Source organism: Bos javanicus, chromosome 24 (genome assembly GCF_032452875.1).
Source record: "Bos javanicus breed banteng chromosome 24, ARS-OSU_banteng_1.0, whole genome shotgun sequence".
NCBI classification, from domain to species: Eukaryota; Metazoa; Chordata; class Mammalia; order Artiodactyla; family Bovidae; genus Bos; species Bos javanicus.
Genome location: NC_083891.1, coordinates 54,554,133 through 54,572,723, shown reverse-complemented (window position 1 = coordinate 54,572,723; position 18,591 = coordinate 54,554,133). Strand labels below are relative to the sequence as shown.

At 41.2% G+C, this 18,591-nt stretch overlaps 1 protein-coding gene across 30 annotated transcripts in view; it reads left to right on the top strand.

Moving 5' to 3' along the window:
* TCF4 (transcription factor 4) overlaps nucleotides 1-15,450 on the top strand; it is a 388,575-nt gene extending 373,125 nt beyond the window's left edge. For 21 of the 30 annotated variants that reach the window (XM_061400293.1, XM_061400272.1, XM_061400279.1 and 18 more), the window contains 5 exons: nucleotides 4,001-4,136; nucleotides 5,747-5,909; nucleotides 9,424-9,653; nucleotides 10,325-10,465; nucleotides 10,653-15,450. In XM_061400293.1, the coding sequence (XP_061256277.1) occupies nucleotides 4,001-4,136; nucleotides 5,747-5,909; nucleotides 9,424-9,653; nucleotides 10,325-10,461 (666 nt within the window). In that variant the 3' untranslated portion in view covers nucleotides 10,462-10,465; nucleotides 10,653-15,450. The remainder of the gene's footprint in view (nucleotides 1-4,000; nucleotides 4,137-5,746; nucleotides 5,910-9,423; nucleotides 9,654-10,324; nucleotides 10,466-10,652) is intronic. The other 9 variants (XM_061400276.1, XM_061400274.1, XM_061400273.1 and 6 more) reach the window with 1 other exon arrangement.
* The last annotated feature ends 3,141 nt before the right edge of the window (nucleotides 15,451-18,591 follow it).

Below are 18,591 nucleotides of genomic sequence, written 5' to 3'. Positions count from 1 at the left end.
CAAGGCGGAATGAATTTCTGGTCCTTGCTCTTAAAATCACTGCAGTAAACTGATCACTCCATGAAAATTCCACCAAGGATCGCTGTAAGCCCCTCATGGGCCAGGGCCCGCATCTAAGTTATTCACCACGCGTCCCCAGCACCTTCCAGAATGACCAGCATCAGCTAGATTAGGATATATTTGCTGAATTAATAAATATACGCTCTGATCAATTAGCAGTTACTGAATAAAGTGTATATTTTTGTTCTGTCTTCTACTTTTAGCATAGATATATCTAAAACCATATGGTATGTGACTGTAAGAAGACTCTATTGTTAAAGACTGTAAAAAATTTACAATCAGTATTGATAAAACTGTTTTCATTGGCTGCCTTTTAACTTCATTGCTTATCTAGATGAAAAGGTTCTCAAAATAGGACTTTAATGAAATATGGATTTTCTCGGTGCCATCCTTAGAATTGATTTGTAGGTTAAAGGGATCTGCTTTTTTTCTAGTTACATCATTATATATTTGTAAGTGGGCAAATCCTGACTCTCATATATACAGATGGCAGTATTGGTCTCACCATCTATTTCTGAGTTATTCTATTGATGGGTTTGTGCTGGCCATCCACTGTGGTTTTTTTCCTTGTCTCTTATGTGACCAGAAATAATGTTTCTGAGGGAGAAGTAAATAGGGTTAGGAAATGCTGTCTGTGGCCAAGGAAGCAAGCAGAGCAAAGCTAATTCTTCAAACTGCAATATTATTCCATAGACACAGGCAGTGGACTGAATCAGTCAAGCTGATTAGATGGATCCATGGATCTAGACCTCTCGTTATTGATCCATTTGTTCCTGAAATATATTACAAGAGAGACCTTCTAATATCACAGATAATGTTTTCAACTTCCTTTATGAAAAAGAATGTATTATTTCAGGGGCTCTAAGGTGATCTTTAGCAAATTAAAGTTAGGTAATATGCGTGGATAAAAGCCAAAGTCTAGTCAGAACCACCACCTTCTCAAACATATTTATAGATCATTTAAGATTTTGCTGTCATTCTGCAGGAGAAAGATTTAAAACCAAATGGATATGAACAACCTAGAGTGCAAAGAGGATCACAAGTGAAAGTAGCTCGACTTCTCAGGTTTCTTAAACTACGCAGACTCTTATTTACGTGTAGTGAGCACGTATTTTCAGCTGAACACCTAGCATCAGTAATTGTTGTGCACGTTTGTGTACCAGCTGTCTTGCATACTGCTACTCCTTGCAATAAACCTGAGGTTTATTCACTGTCAGTTCCAATGTTATTTTCTCCATTTTGGGTTTGAGTAACTTACCCAAGATTATATAACAAGTAAAGAAACCAGTTACAGTTAGAATCTACATATTTTTAACTCTCATATTGTGTTAATTTTCACTTAGTTATGCTGTCTATCATAATAGTTGAGGCAGAGAAAATAGAAGGTCATTGGGTGTGGGTTCTTTTAAAAACTAAACGTGACCTAGAAGGGAAAAAAAGAAATTTCAGGATTAATAACTGAATATGTTTTAATTGAAAAGCAATGTCTTAACCTTGAATTGCATCTCAGTTGCCCACAAAGAAGGCTTGAGGGTTTTAATAGAATGATTCTAAAATAGAAGGAGGGTATGGGAATCTCCGCCATGCTCAGATTGGTGGTTACCTTCAGTGATTCCAATTTAGACTCATCCTTTGTGGAAAGAAATGTAATCCACTGGGAAGGCCAGTAACTATGAATCAGCAGTTGGATAATTATTTAGGTTACAGTGAATAACGGTCTTAGCTCAAGAGCTACCATTTGATCAGGGCCTGTAAAATCCATGCTTGCAAGTTGACATCTTACAATGAAAGGATAGTCGTTGACTGAATCAGTCTTCTAATTGCACAAATATAAAAGTGGGAAAAAGCTATCACTCTGTGGTATGAAAGGGAAATGAAAACATAGACGGTGAGAAACGGCTGTAGGGAACTGGGTGGGCACGGTCTGCCTGCGAGAGGCCAGGCTTCAGTTACAGGTGCAAGTCAGGAGGGGCGTGGCGGTAGTGCTCAGTATGTGAAAAGGGCTGACGCTTACACCACGGAGCTCTGGAGGTTAAATCCAGGACCAGTGGCTGCAATGTCCAAGGAGGCCAACTTGTGGAGGAGATGGAGTAGCTGTCTTGGAAGAAAATCAGGTTCTTAATATACTTGAAGCACCCACATATCAATAGGAACTAACCACCTTCCAGACTGCTCTGGGGAGGGACACAGGCACCCAGAGGACAGACAGCAGGAAACTCCCCAGATCTCTCAGCTGCAACATGCGTCTAAACTTCCCGGTGCGCCTGAGTCCTTAAATCCTGTGCTCTTCTGGCTGTAATTTGTTTTAACTTAAAAAAAAAATTATTTTCAAATTTAAAAAATTATAAAAATGTGGTGTTGGCTTACAGTGTTGTGTTAATTTCTCTGTCCAGTGTATACATATGTATATACATTCCTTTGCATGTTCTTTTCCATCATGGTTTATCACAGGACATTGAATGTATTTTCCTGTGCTATACAGTAGGACCTTGTTGTTTATGCATTCTCTGTATAACGGTTTTCTTCTTGCTGTATTTTGAATCTCAGCAGTTGGTATAATTTATATGGTCCTCCTCCTGCCCTCTGTATTATTATCTTCTGCATTGTTTTGGAGTCTGTAAAGGTGGCACTTCATACTAGGCTGTCTTGAGATAGCACGTGCTTCATCTGGTTCTGTGCATTTTATTGTTGCAGTTCAGATTCTTACTGTTGTTGCATTTTGCGGAAATACTCTTTTAAAACACTGGGTAGCAAGAGGGAAGATTTTGCTTTGTGGTTTTCGATTTTGGATTGGGGAAAGATGTGCACTCTTTGATTCGTAGCAGCGTAAATTCGTGGAGAGATACCTTTAGTGTTAGACCCACTGTCCTGCGTCACTCTTCACCTGACAGTACACTAACCAGTAACTACGTGGAATGCCAGTGAAACTTGACTCACGCTCCTCTTGGTTTCCACATGCTCAGTGGTCTTACTTGAAGGCGTTCACTATAAAAGTCAGCTACTGCTGTCTCAATGCCATAGGTTCAACATCTCTGGACCCCAGAGTAGGTAGTAGTAGTTAATAAAAAACTCAGCAGTATTTTTTTTTTCCCAGACCAAGTCATCATGCTGTACTCTATAATTTTATTCTTGGAGTCATCGAGAGTGTTTACAATATGGTGTCTATCTAGGATCAGAACAGTTAAAAAAAAAATGGAAAAATGTCCAAACATCTTTGCATGGCAATGATGGCATTACTGGTGTGTTTAATAAAACCTTTATTGGTACATTTTCCGGTATGGTGGCATTGGCAGAAACGGTCCCCCTTTGGATTTGGAGCTCAGCGGCTGATGAAATACAGTAAACATTAATTTGGAACGGGCTGCCAGTTTTGGAAAGCCAGGTGACACTTTATTATATTTGTACCAAGCAGGGGCTATGTCCCATACTGCCGTAGCTTCCGCTGTCAGAGGCTTAGCTGGCATTATGGAAAAAAAAAAAAAGAAAAACATGGCAGGCCTGAGAATCTTATCCCCTGAAATGAAAGTCGAATGCCAAATTGAAATTCCTGTAGGATTTCCGATAGCAATGGGGGAATTGAGAAGCCCACAATTAAGCATATGGGCATTAAGATAATTGTCAGATCTGTTGGCGGACATGATAGAAGGCAGATGGGTACGAATCAGTACGCTCCACCGCAGCACCCTGGGAGACCATTTGACGTTTTACCTGCCTGAGCTCCTCTGCCATATTTGTCACTGGATGTACAGCACGGCATCTTACTGAGCGTTAAGTGTTTTTTTCTTCCGCCGAGGACTCGAGCTGCATGTGTGGTCCTTCAGCGCCCTCTAGTGAAAGGCACTGGGGAGTCTTGTTTTCAAAGGCTGGTCTTCCTTCCTTGGGGTCCTGCGGTCGCACCTCTGATGCCCACTTACCTCCGCGGTCCCTCTGGCTCTTTCAGGTCGGGGCCCATCGTGAAGACGGCGTGGCCCTGCGAGGCAGCCACTCTCTCGTTCCGAACCAGGTGCCGGTGCCGCAGCTACCTGTCCAGTCGGCAACCTCCCCTGATCTGAACCCACCCCAGGACCCTTACAGAGGTAGGTCTGTCTCAGGGGGCCCGTCTCATCTCCCTGAAACAGTAGCCCGCGTGTGCCTGCGGTGCCTCCTTGGCATTCATCCCCCAGGAAGCACTGGCCAATAACCACGAAGCCGTTTCGGTAACAAGATGGTAAGGAAATGGGAAAGGCTTTCGAATGTCGATGGCTAATTGTGTTTCTTCGGTAACTGTTTTCCTCCAGCGTCCTCTGAAACCCTGCTCCTGTTTGCAGCAGGGGATGAGACCAGATACTGATGAGAGGAAATGTGATTTTAGCTATTTCCACATTGCTCTCATCCAGATCCTTTAATGTGGTTAGTTGTAGCCTGACAGTGATGTTTCCAAATGAAGAGGAAGGAAGGAAATGGGTTTTTGTTGCTTAAGATGGAAGGAAATGTAGGTACATTTCAAAAATGGGACTCTGTCAGATGAGTCATCTGGCCCTGTCCTGACTGCACCGTACCCCTGACTCCTTTCGGCTTTCCAAGACCCCAGGTGGCTGGGCCACAGGAGCAAGACCTGGGTCCCAGGTCCCTCTGCAACTGGCTGGCCCTATGACCAAGAGATGCTTTTGTAATACCTCGTTGTCCTCACACTGAGAATAAAACGTGCTAACGGTGCCAAAAGAATGAATATGTGTAAGCATCTGTCCAAGTATTAAGCATTATAAGAATCTGAGTGTTAACTGTATGTGGGCATGCCTGCCCATTTTTATCCGAATAGTCAGACTTTGATGGCCCTTTCTTTTAAAGAGCCTTTGGGTTTTCTTTGTCTTAGGTCAACCCTTCTTATTGTGTGCAAGCATGACCTGAGGATGTTGTTAAAATGCTGATTCTGATTCAGTTAGTCTGGGGTTCTGCATTTCTAATGGGCTTCTAGGGGATAAGCATACTCCTGGTCCCCTGATCAGATTTTGAGGGACAAGATTCTGGACCCCATAGATTACAGATGGAAGGAAATACTGAATAGACATGCTTCTTTCTACCTTAGAAATAGATGATTGCATTTGGGCCACGTTTTAAAATATATTGTGATCTTAGAAAGTTGAGCAGTGGAAGAGCTAGAAATGTCTTCATTGAGCTGCTTTCCATATGTACCATTTTTAAACACTGATTACTCCTCGAGGATAAGAGAAGCCTAATTTCAGAATATCATCAGGGTATCTATTGAAGTCTTGACTGTACGTATTTAGTGTACTCCCTGGGAATTATATTTTAAGGACATTTTTCTATTAAACCATTGCATATGGAAGAAACTCAATATAATAGCTGATATTTACTTGGGTTCTTAATCAGAACATTGAGGTGTGTGATTTTCATGATTATGATTTTCATTGCAATTAAGTTGATGTTTTGTAGACAGTGAAATTACCATCTACTCCAAAAGATTGCAAAATAGAATTTAACCTCAGAGCCAATGCAGGGATAACTTGTTTCTGCAGGTGCATTTTTGAAACTTCACCAAAGATGATGAGGAAAGTGACAGATCACACAGTTGGGCGGTCTGAAATGAACAGCCTGCAGCCCTGCAGCTTGGGGTGCGTGCGTCTGCGCCTCGAGGCTTTGGTGGGTGTGTCACCTGGTCTCTCTCTTTTTTTTTTTTTGTCTGCAGGCATGCCACCAGGCTTGCAGGGCCAGAGTGTCTCCTCCGGCAGCTCTGAGATCAAATCCGACGACGAGGGTGACGAAAACCTGCAAGACACGAAATCTTCCGAGGACAAGAAATTAGATGACGACAAGAAGGATATCAAATCCATTACTAGGTCAAGATCTAGGTAACAGTATATAATACTGTCGCTTCATTTAATTCCTTTATTGGACTTTGATGAAGTGAACAGAACAGGAAGAAACTATTCAGTTTTTTCCTGGAAGGTAAATCTGCAGCTAAAAACGAAAATGGAGAGGCTTCTTCTAGAGGCACGAATGTATCGTTTGAGATACCTGTACTCTAGGAAAGCCGAAACTGCCTTTACATTTATGAATTTGGACCCAATGCTGAAAATGACACAAAACGGCAAAAAACAATTTATCACCAACTCAAATGCAAGCAGTTGATTTGTAAGACTGCTTATTCTACAAATTTGGTTGGAAATGTTCTTCCGAAAATACTTCTAAAAAGAGATCCTGTTGCTATTGAAAGCTCAATTGATGTATGTGCAGTTGTAACTTTTTTCTTACCTTGAAAGTGAGAAAGTACCAATTTCCCAGCCTGAGTCTACACGTGTTGATATATTTATATATGTATAAGAGCGGTACCTATGTTGCTATTTTTTTTTCTTGGCTCCTCCTTTCTACAGAAAATTCAATTGCAGGAAAATAGCTTCTGATCAGTCTTCTCAGGTCCCCAATATCTTTAAATTAGAATCTGTCTCCTTGAACTGTAATCTGATAAGCAGATGGACTCTTTTGAACATTGTGACACCCACGTTGTTTGCCTCAGTGTTCTTGGATAGTTTTTATTTGGAAATTTAATGCGCTGTGCTACGACAGTACCTCCCTTTATAAAAAAACATTTGTTTGGCCGCCCTGGGTCTTAGTGTGGGCCTTTAGGATCCAGTTCCCTGACCAGGGATCAGATTCAGGGCCCCTGCGTTGGGAGCACGGAGTCTTAGCCACTGGACCCCTAGAGAAGCCCCGATACTCCCTTTTAGAGGCTACTGTTATCAAGGTTATGCCTAGGCTCCTTTAGGAATTAAGAACATGCCATCTTTTCATAGTGCCTTTGTAGTTATGAGATATGTTTTGTTACGAAGTTCTACCACAGTTTTGAAAATTCTGGAAGCTTCAAGCTTACACCTTTCCACCATCGCTGTGGTTTCCTGGCCCTTGACCATTTCCTGACTCTTGCCTTGGAATGATAAGATGTTCCAAGGAGAGCCTTTGACATCTTTAGCAATTTCTCTGTTAATTCAGTCAACTCTTGGTAACTCAACTAGTGGCCATAACACATGCATTATCAATTGATCCTTTGAAGTCTCAATTCAGCATTTAAACATACTGTTGAAGAACCTTCTTGTTTTAAAGGTCACTCTCCTGACGTTCACTTAGGACTCCAAAACTGTTCTTTGGCAAGGCTTTCCAAATCTAGGTAGTTTTGTTTGCATAAACAACTTATAAGTGGATAACCCATTCTCGTTCATTATTGGCCTGAATACACTTGGAAAACAATTTCCCATTTTCAGCCCCACTTTGGAAAAAGTGTGGCACGTTTGTAATGTAAAAACATCACCCAAATTTTTACCTTCAGGACAGGACCAGCAGAAACTCGACTCTGTTCTCATTTTGCTTGTTACATCTTACTTTTGAGGTGGGCTGTGGGTGCGAATTCATAGTCAGCTTCAATTCCTTGGCATTGGCCGAGGTCATGGATGGGAGAGAGTTGGGCCGGCAGAGGAAGTGAGGAAGAGAATCAGATGGCAGAGAAAGAGAGAGCTTTCTGATGGGTTCAGTTCAGTTGTGCATTCACCAGCACACATCCAAGGCAGACAGTCCCATCTGGAAGGGAGTTTAACCTACAGGCAGACGAGCCAAGTCTTAAAGCATCTTTCTTTGGTGTCTGCCTCCCTTGCAAGTGCTCTTGGCTCACTTGCGTACGTCATCTTTATGGGCAGCGTGTGCTGCAGCCCAAGAATACACTCCATTTCTGCCTGACTGGGTCTTCTCTGCCATGGTGCATCCTCACTGCAATGTGGAAGTTACACAGAGATTCTTCACAGTGGAAGATTTGGAGCTATTCATGTTTTAAATTTTTTTTAACTTTAAAAAAAAAATGTTTTGGCTCCTCTGAGCAGCATGTGGGATCTTAGTTTCCTGACCAGGGATGGAACCCACAGCCTCAGCAGTGGAAGCGCAGAGTCTGGACCACCCGACCACCAGGGAGGTCCTGGACGCATAGATTTTAAGCCAGTACTCCTTAAGTGTACATTGAAGTGAGTAGATGGCTTCCCACATGTTCCTCCTGTTCTGAAAGGTGGTGATTCACATCTTTATCCTGTGAGCCTTTCAGATTCATGGAATTTTAAGGTTGAGGCTCACTTGGCTGGTCCTTGGGGTCAGTGCTCAGATCTCTAGGTTGACATCCTTACAGATGGTCACTGCCGTTTTGCTCCTTATAATGGAGACTGTTGCTTTTGAGTGAAGTATACTTCATTTTTTATGTCTCTCATACTCAAAAAAGGTTCTTGTTCATGTTAATTCAGACTGTCCCACTTGGAGTTCCTTGCTCTGTTCTGTCTTTCTGAGACATCTCCCATGCCTTTCTTTTTTAAGTGATTGCCCAGAAACAGTTAGAAACCTTGATGCCATGAAATCTTCCTGATATGACAGGCTTTCCTGGTAGCTCATCATCATCCTATCTGTCTCCCATTCAAGAGTTTCTAATTTATCAGGATCTCACCCAGAAGTAGAAGTCACCTTTTCTTTCCAGACTGCTGGCTCCAACCATGCCTTTGAGTGAATCATTTCTGTTCTCACAATCAGAGATCAGCTTTCGGGCTTCATTTTTGTCTCACAATGAGGTTGTGGTCATTGATAACCAGTAAGTTTGAGTTGGATTGGGTTGGGTTTGCCTGAAACTCAGGTTTCCCCAGCCTGTCTGGTGACCATAAACATCCATAATGTTAAAGGTTATGGAGATGATGTTTTTCTAACTTTGCTGTATTTAATACATAGAGAAAGTGAGACTCGGATAGAGTAAGTGGCCTGACCAAGCCTTCCAAGCTGGTTAGCAGACAACAGGCCCTCCTGTTCACTCCCATTATCTTGAATATATGACCTTCTTAATCCTGTTTGAGCTGCATTGTCTTTAATTTTGAAGTATCCACATTGCTTTTCAATCCCTTGTTTTTCTTAGGTTCACATGTCACAGTATGAAAGTTTGAAAAAAAAAAAAAAACAGTTTCAGTCTACAGCACTTTCTGGATTGCGGTCCTGAAGTGTAGCTTGAGCCGGAGTTGACCGTGCACTGCTTTGCTGCACATGGCTTTATGGACAAGAGCCTTGTTCTCCCTTTTTTTGCTCCCTTCTATCCATACGGTGCACTTGGGGCCCCAGTTTGAACCTCTCCTGTTGGGTTTGGGTTTTATGTCTGCGAGACTGTGAATGTCTCACGGGGACTGTCATAACCACCTAAAGCAATGCCAAGCCCTGGCAGAGGGAAAACTCCACCAGGGACAAGAGCTTGAGATGGAAACGCTCCCCGACAGCTCGGGAAGAAATCGGAGGGAATTTAGAAACCGTCCCTTTCCGCCCCCCCATTAGAAAATGCCGCGTCTTCCCCTGTGTCCGCAGCAATAACGACGACGAGGACCTGACGCCGGAGCAGAAGGCGGAGCGGGAGAAGGAGCGGCGGATGGCGAACAACGCCCGCGAGCGCCTGCGCGTGCGCGACATCAACGAGGCGTTCAAGGAGCTGGGCCGCATGGTGCAGCTGCACCTCAAGAGCGACAAGCCCCAGACCAAGCTCCTGATCCTCCACCAGGCCGTGGCCGTCATCCTCAGCCTGGAGCAGCAAGTCCGAGGTCAGGGCGGGCGGCCGGCTTCCTCGCAGAGGTCAGGGTGGAGCCCAAGAGTCGAGACCAAGGCACCCCTCAACATCACAGGGCCGTTTCCGTGTTTTAGTCACACGGAAGCCTACAAGGCAGCTCCCCTTTCCCCTGTAATGAAGTCCCAGGATTTTCTTACAGCTGGGACAGACGTTTCCCTAGGTCCTCTCAGTAATCCGAGCTCAGCATCTTTGCCTGGGGCTTCCCAGGTGGCCCGGGGTAAAGACTCCGCCTGCCAAGGCAGGAGATGTGGGTTTGATCCCTGGGTTGGGAAGATCCCCTGGAGGGGGACATGGCAACCCACACCAGTCTCCTTGTGTGGAGCATCCCATGGACAGAGGAGCCTGGCGGGCTGCAGTCCAGGGGGTTGGAAAAGAGGGGAATGTGACCTGGCGACTAAACAGCAAATATTTGCTTTACCAACTTTCTTAGACTGTAAGGCGCCCACACAGCTTCCCCAGGCAGATAGATGGAGGTTGACTCGCCCTGAGCTAATGAATTGCAGCAGTGTGCATTTTCCTGCTCGGGGCTCTTGTTCTGCAAGGTAGAACCTGAGGGGATGAGCAGACCCACAGAAAATAGCATGACTGCCCCACACCAGAAGCCCTGGGTGAGACCCAAATCCTCCGTGCTCTCCTCTTCCACAGAAAGGAACCTGAACCCGAAAGCCGCGTGTCTGAAGAGAAGGGAAGAAGAGAAGGTCTCCTCAGAGCCGCCCCCGCTGTCCTTGGCGGGCCCCCACCCCGGCATGGGAGACGCATCCAATCACATGGGACAGATGTGAAAGGGCAAGTGTGTTTTCAGCGTTTCTGAAGGCGTCCATGTCGCGCGCCCAGGCATCAGCCCTGAAAGTCGTATCTGACCCAAATGCACACATTGTTTTTGCCTGCCTGGGGGGGGCGGGGGGGTTTAAAAATGAAAGCGTCCCTTCTCTGTTACAAACATACTAATTCATCTTTCTCTCTTCTCTCTCAGGTCCAAGTTGCCACATTGCTTCATTAATACGAGAGACCACTTCCATAACAGCTGTATTATCTTAAACCCACATAAACACTTCTCCTTAACCCCTTTTTTTTGTAATATAAGACAAGTCTGAGTAGTTATGAATCGCAGACGCAAGAGGTTTCAGCATTCCCAATGATCAAAAAACCGAAAAACAAAAAAAAAGAAAAAACACGTGCAACTTAGGGGTTGACTCTCTTTAACATATCATTCAGAACGTGCAGTGTGTGCAGGCTGAGACGCAGCCCAGAGACTGAATGGCAATCTTTCCACACTGTGGAACAATGCATTTGTGCCTAAACTTCTTTTGGAAAAAAAAAAAGTATATAATTAATTTGTAAGTCTGAAAAAAAAATATTTAATTTAAAAAAAAAATTGTAAACTTGCAATAATGAAAAAGTGTACTTCTGAAGAAAACGACATGACCGTTTTTGTTGGTATTCAAGTCAGCTAGTGTTTATAATGACCGGATATCGAATAAGGGAAGCCCGGCTGCCCTCGTAACAAAACCAGCAAATATCCTGATGACAGCGAAGTGATGACATTAGCCATTCCTTAGGGTAGGAGGAACAGATGGATCTTATAGACCTATGACAAATATATATATAAATATATATATAAATATATATTAAAAATTTAGTGACTATGGTAAGCTTTTGTTCATTTGTTTCAGACTTTTTTCTCCTGTAAAAAAATAGTACTGATTAACTTTTTTAAGAGAAAGATTTTACTGTAAATACGGAGGTGTTTTTTTTGGTTTTGTTTTTTTTGGGTCTGATTTCTGTCCCTCTCCCTGGTTTGTTCTCGTAACCTGTAGTGCCAGCTCTGCTTCCGGAGCAGGTAGTACAGGATGAAATGCTGACCCTGATGTTGCTTTTCATTCATAAATAAGTAGAAAATTGTTTCTTCAGTCTTTTGGGAACACAGGACTTAAAAGTCACATCATGTGTAGATATTACCAAGCAGCATTACCAAGACATGGCAAAGAGTTTGTCTGAATTGGAATGTTGCTGTTTGTGGCCCTCTTCGGGGATTTTCAGAGGTACAAGGTTAGAATGCTACAATGTTACCACCGTGCCTTCCAATGTTTATATCATCGGAAACATAACATAATCAAAGTGGCTGTGATTTAACAAAATGATTAAAGTGTTACCTACATGTGTAGCCGAAGTAGTGTGCAGTGAGGTGTTTCTGAATACATGGTCAGATTTTTGGAAAAAAACAAAAACAAAAAAAACAAGTAAAGTTCAACAACCATCCAACGAGAAAATTGCAAGTAGTGTGACAGAGCTGATTGATTTTGTTGCTTTCTTGATTTTTTTTTTTTTTCAGAATGGGTTTACTAAGATGTAGAATGACTTAACTGCCTCCTCCTATGTCTGGAAAAAAAAAATGCCAATATTCAATCATCATGCAGCATTATATCAAGCCTTATAAGTCCTAAAGCATTAAGTTGCACTTTCTTGAGGAGGGGTAGTGCAGTATATTTCTCTGGCCAGTATGAATGAAGTTTATACTTAACATATTTGATAGAAACATAGATCAAGCTATGGCACAGCAACTCGTCAGATAGCTAGCTTTGACGTCTGGGCACAATTGAACCAACTTCCATTGTGAATCTTTATAATGATTGACTTTGGTGTATAGTGCAGTAAAGAAACAGTGCTCCTAGTTAAGTATTTGTCAGCATCCTTTTGTCTCTAACTCGTTTCTATTTTTACAGCCACACAATCTTGGCATGTATTAAGAAAAAAAAAATCCCTTGTTCAAGTAGTTTTTCCACCTATCAGCACTGAGTCAATGCCATAAACCCATCGAAATGGTCTAAATGTTCCATCTGTTCTCCTGTTTTGCCAGTTATATAGATGAAATACATTTGTAAATTTTATGCAACAAATGGCAACCGTATCATTATTTTGAAATTGTGTATGTAAAAGTTATATTTTTACATGTAGACTCTTGTTATTATGTGTTTTAATACATTGTATTGGTTTTTGTTTCTCTTTAAAAAAAAAAACAAAACGGTGTGGTTTAAAAACCGTCTCATTGAAATGAAATAGTGAGCTACAAGAATCTGAATTTTATGTTCATTTCTGAAAATGTAAGAACAAATAAGATAGTTACCACGTGGTCATCTTTTACAAACCCATAAACATTTTGATTAGCTGTGTGTGTGTTGAGAACTGTAAATATGTTCAGTAGTGATAAGACGGAAATACTTTGATTTGTTGATAAGTTCCTAAAATGTGGAGGTGGATTAAAACCTTAGAATAGCAGGAATCAGACTTCATGAAACGTTATTTTGAGGCTTCCCTGTGAAAATGGACGAACAAAGGGGCTCAGAGAAGGGCATGGAAGACAGTATTGTATACTCTTCCCCTCCTCCTGAATAATGGAAGCTGTGTGTACTTGTACCCTCAGTATGTTGAAGATTTCCTTTTAGTGGTACATTCTGCACTCATTTTGTATACTCTTATCAAGGCGGGTATCCCTAGGAACAATATTATATAGGAAGCAGGTATCTTCTGATCACATTCAGGATAAGTGTATAGAAGAAAATACGGTGTTTACTCTTTAGGGAACTGGAAACACTCCCTGCATTGATGTACATTTTAAGATTGGCACTTTTTGATACATGTATCATCAAGGTGCTTTCATAGAGCTGATTTAAAGATTTTCAAATCTGTAAACAAAGCAAAAAAAAAATTAAATTGTAGTTCTTGGGTTGTTTTTTAAATTGGTGCTTTATGTTTTCTTCTCACTCAAACAGAGTAAAAGCTGCAATTTACTGTTCACCAGCTTTGACCCATTCATTAATCAGTCACGTAATACCTCTATTGTGGAATTCCCTTTGGAAATAAGTGGAAAGCTTTTCAAACGGCCATCAATGCTGCTCACTACTTTTTGCTTGGTGGAGAAACATCCGCGGCCATCCGTATACATTGGGTTGTATCCCCATTAAAAAGAAAAAAAAAAAAGATGAAAGGGAATGTGGCCTTTTTAGTGTGTTTTTTTCTTGTTTTGTGATTATCAAACCCAGGTAAGATATTGGTATTCTGTGCTGGATTTTCGGATGAAATGTAGCAGAAGACAGTTAGGATCAAAGTACTATACAGGCATTTCCTAAGGGTCCATACTATACTATGTATATGATGAAACTTAGGCTGGGGATCTGTTTAAGAGAGTTGGACTTTAAAAGCAACTTGGAACGGTTGATCCACCTCCACATTCAAGTAATTTATGAATATGCAGACTAGGGATCTGTTCATCTAGACATTTTTCCCATTTGTCTTCTGTGTAGCTGCAAGGAACACTAATGTTTATACAACGGTCAGTCCACCCAGTAACGCAACTGGTTCTGATTCAGTCTTCCGATTCCTTTTTTTGTTTGTTGCTTTTTTTTCCTATTTCTTGATTTTTTTTTTTTTAATTTGTGATCTTTATTTTGATGAGGGATTGGGGGGGGTGGGGGTGGGGAGGGTGTTGAACCAAGACTTGGGGTTAAGAGGATTTTCGTCTTGGATCCAACAGGCAGAATATGATCTGTGTCCAAAAGTGAACTTGAGTCAGGAATGAAACCATTTCAGCATAAACAAGCACAAAAATTTAGTCTGCTGGCTGACTGGAAACAAAAAAAAGTCAAGATGGAATATGAGGAATTCCAACACAATGGGGCACCAAGGCCTCTAGGCCTCTCTTTATTTGCTTTGGTTCTGTTTGTTTTTCTTTAGAGACATGCTCTTTCTCATGGGACTTGAAGTGGACTCATCTTTGTGCAGTGCTGGTTCTGCCATACTCATTTCAAGTATTATAGACATATGTAATGGTGAAAATATATGAACTGTGGCCTTTTTCATTCTTGTTACTTGTGATGCAATTAAGTGAAGATAAGAAAAAAAAAAAAAAAGCAGAGACTTACCATGTATCAGTGCCTGGCTTTTTGTTATAAAGCTTTGTTTGTCTAGTGCTCTTTTTGCTATAAAATAGACCGTAGTACACCCGAGTAGGAAAAAAAAAAACTAAATTTAAAAATAAAAAATATATTTGGCTTATTTTTCGCAGGAGCAATCCTTTTATACCATGAATATTACAAAAAAAAATTGTCAGATTCTGAATATTTCTTCTTTGTAGATTTTTGGAATCATTATGAGTAAAAGTTTGTTACTTTATTTTACTATTTAAAAGATGTTATTTTACCATGTGTTACTGAGATGAAACTGTATGGTAGCTTTTTTTGTTTGTTTTTTGTTTTTGTTTTTTTTTAGTTGTAGGTCGCAGCGGGGAAAATTTTTGCGACTGTACACATAGCTGCAGCATTAAAAACGAAAAAAAAAATTGTTAAAAAAAGAAAAAAAGGGAAAACACTTCAAAAAAAAAAAAAGATAAACAGTTACACCTTGTTTTCAATGTGTGGCTGAGTGCCTCGATTTTTTCATGTTTTTGGTGTATTTCTGATTTGTAGAAGTGTCCAAACAGGTTGTGTGCTGGAGTTCCTTCAAGACAAAAACAAACCCAGCTTGGTCTAGGCCATTACCTGTTTTCCCATCTGTAGTTATTCGATGAAGTCATGTACATGACCGTTCTGTAGCAATAAATGTGCCATTTTTATAAACTGTTTCTGATACTTGTTTCATTTCATTTTGCATTGTCCATAGAGCTCTGATTCTCTGCTGTAAGCAAAACTGCAGCTAGATTTCATTTTCCAAGTGTTGGAGGTACTGACAGCTTAACAAATAAAACATACCCCCCAAAAAAAAATCATAAAAACAAATTGAAAAGCAAAGCACATGATTGACCAAGGAAGAGATGCCCTTAATGAAAGTGGAACCAGATGCATGCAAAACAAAAAGAAAACTGTCTAGAGGATTAACTAATTGAAGGAATTAATTAACATACGTGTTATCACGGAAGCTGTGCATTTGAAGAGCTTTGAACTGCGCCATTGCTGGCAGTGTTTTTGGGTGGGCTGCAGCTTAAGTCAAGTCAGCCTTAAACTTTTGGATCAGTTGGTCAACTGTTTGCCAGAACCTCCTCAGCTAGATCTTTTCAGTCAAAATTCTAAAATGATTTCTTTTGTATCACTTTGTGAAGAATTGACTATTGTTAACCACAATTAATATCCCACTGTATTGATACTTTCTCAAACTTTACCCACCCCACTACTTCTGGTTGATTCTGTTGACTATTAATCCAGATGTAAGCAACCAGACGGGCTTTTTTCTAACTTGTACAAACTGATGCGTGTCATCTATGATGGGAGGGGGGGAAAATGTACAGACTAAAATTATTCAGTGTGATGTACTGTAACTTAATATTTTTGTAGAATGGACGTCAATCTCCTTTGCAAAACCTGGAGGCTGTTTCAACATTGCATTGTAGAAATGTAAAGTCATGTATGCAATGGAAAGAAAGCCCGTGATTAGATAAACGCTTCATCACAGAATGTTCTAAATCCAGTATGTGGTTTTGGGGGATGTCTCCATATCGCTGTTGTACTCTTTCTAATGGGGTTTAGTGACTAGTTTGCCTGAAGGAAAATGGGATAACGCCATTTGGTTCACACATGAGATGCCCTCCATAGCCAAATGTTGGGATTTTTTTCCCCCCTCTGGATTGTTTGCAGATATTTAAACTTTATGAAATTTCCAAAGATTTTGGTTGATAAGCCCTTTTTCCTTCTAAATGATTTGAGATGTTCTTATGTTCTTACTGTGTGTTTTAAATATAGATAAAAAAAAAAGCCACAAGCATTTAGTCTTCTTTAGTGTTATATTTAATCATCTCACTGCTACTAAAAAGTGGGGGGGATGAGCTTGGGCACCACTTCAGTGTCTCTATCTAGTCTATTAACATTATGTCTTATTTTAAAGGACCACATTAAACATGAAACTCTTGACTTTGATTCATTTTTCAAAGGGAAGTTAAATTGCTGGGGTGACTAAAATAGTATCCAAAAGTTAAGAAGATACCAATCATGTTAGAAGCGAAGAGGGAAAGGCCATTCGAAGGAGTTGAAGCAGGCGATCATTTTTAGTCTCATAATTGGATCCATTCATAAAAGACCCAGTGAAGTTTTTATTCTAGGCTTTAATTATAAACCACCTTTCTCTTGACTAACAGCCTAAAACATTCATTTGTAAGCCACTTTAACGCATGCGAACAACGAAAAGAACTAGTGTGTTTCTCACAGTCAAATCACTCCAGAATCATACATGTACATTGCACTTGGGGCCCTTAATGCCATGCCAGCTAGAAGGGCCTGTAGTTACCAAGCCATGCTCCTCCTCCAAACGAGTTGCAAGGCCACATGCTCACTGGCCATCCTGTGTTTTAAAGAACATAGCCAGTTTGGAAAGGACTTAGAGGGGCAAGAAGAGCCAACCTTGGTATTCCTGAGGGATCCTTTACATTAAGAAGGTTTGTTGAACAAATGTGGATGTGCATGAAGACCTTCAAGTCTTCAGGGAAGGACTCAGTGCCACAGCTGGGAGAAGACACTAGTATCATAAGCACCGGTGCCTTGAGGTGCAGCCCTCGAAAGATATTAGGTGCCGTGGATTCACAACAGTCAAATCAACCAGCCAAAAAAAAAAAAAAAACAACCAGCCAGCCATTATCCAGGTATTTGTTTGAATGCCAGACCTTAAGATGACCATCTGCACTGTATCTGTACCTAGCAAGTATCATAGTTCAGTAGGAGTTTTGCTATGGAAGGTGTGTCTCTGAAACAGGGTTTCTTAACATTTTTGACTTGAGGACCCTTTGAAGATGAGTGAACTCACTCCATACAAAAAAAAAAGATACGTGTTAAGGTCAAGTTTACATACAGCTTTAAGGAGCTGATGACTAGAGTCATAGAGACGTAGACACTTGAGATGCTTGTTCATGGATCCCGGGTTAAGAAAATCCCCCATACGGTAACTAAAAACGCAGGGTTTGAAAAATTAGAGCAATTCCATTTACCTTAACCGAGATGGCTGAGCCTAAGCAGAATTGGACTGGTGTCTGGCTTCTGGGTAAAAGAAAGACCCTTTGTGTAACAAAAAATAATACAACCCTCATTCACATCTGTTACGCTATATTTAGACGTCAAATGGCTCTGGCATTCGTATTAACGTCCTTGTAAGAGGAAGCAGAAACTTGCCAAGTGCAAAGTGAAAATGCTCATGTGGAATCAGACCTGCTGGCTTGAGGTCTCGGATGGTAACCAGCCCACGAATGAGGAACGCTGTCATTCTTGACCGAAAGTGACCCAATTTTGAAGAACAGGACAGCTTGATTTTTGCCAGGACTTCTTTTACTTCACATAATCTGGATCTGTGAGTGGGGTAAGGCCATTTTAAAGGGTGAGGATGTAAAGGCCAAGTGACGGGCTCTGGTCCTTAAAGCTAAAGAAAGAAACCAGTGTCCTGACTGTCCAGTTGCTCCCGTGCTGGGTACCTCCCTCAAATGACAGGTCTGACTCCACATTTTAACAAGATCCTGCCCCTCCTCGCCCCCTCCCCAGCTGAATCCAGGTCCATTTTTTTGTTTTGCTTTAATCTTTGCCACTGCCTTCTTGTAGATTTTTTTTAATAGCGTTTCTAAATTTCTCTGCAGTTCTCATTTTCAACCTTATTCTACAAATTGTTCAGATATAACTAGATGTGAGAATGTTCATGAGACTGCTAACCAAACAAAAATGCACTCTGGCCCACTTTTTCTAAAATAAACTTTATATTCTGGAATAATTTTAGATTTACAGAACAGTTGAAAAGATAATACGCAGCATTCCTGTATACCCCTTACCAAGTTTCCCCTAAAGGTAAAATGTCGCATGACCATGGTGACGTGAAAGTGAAATGAAAGTGTTCGTCACTCAGTCGTGTCCCATGCTTTGCGACTCCATGGACTATAGCCTGCCAGGCTCCTC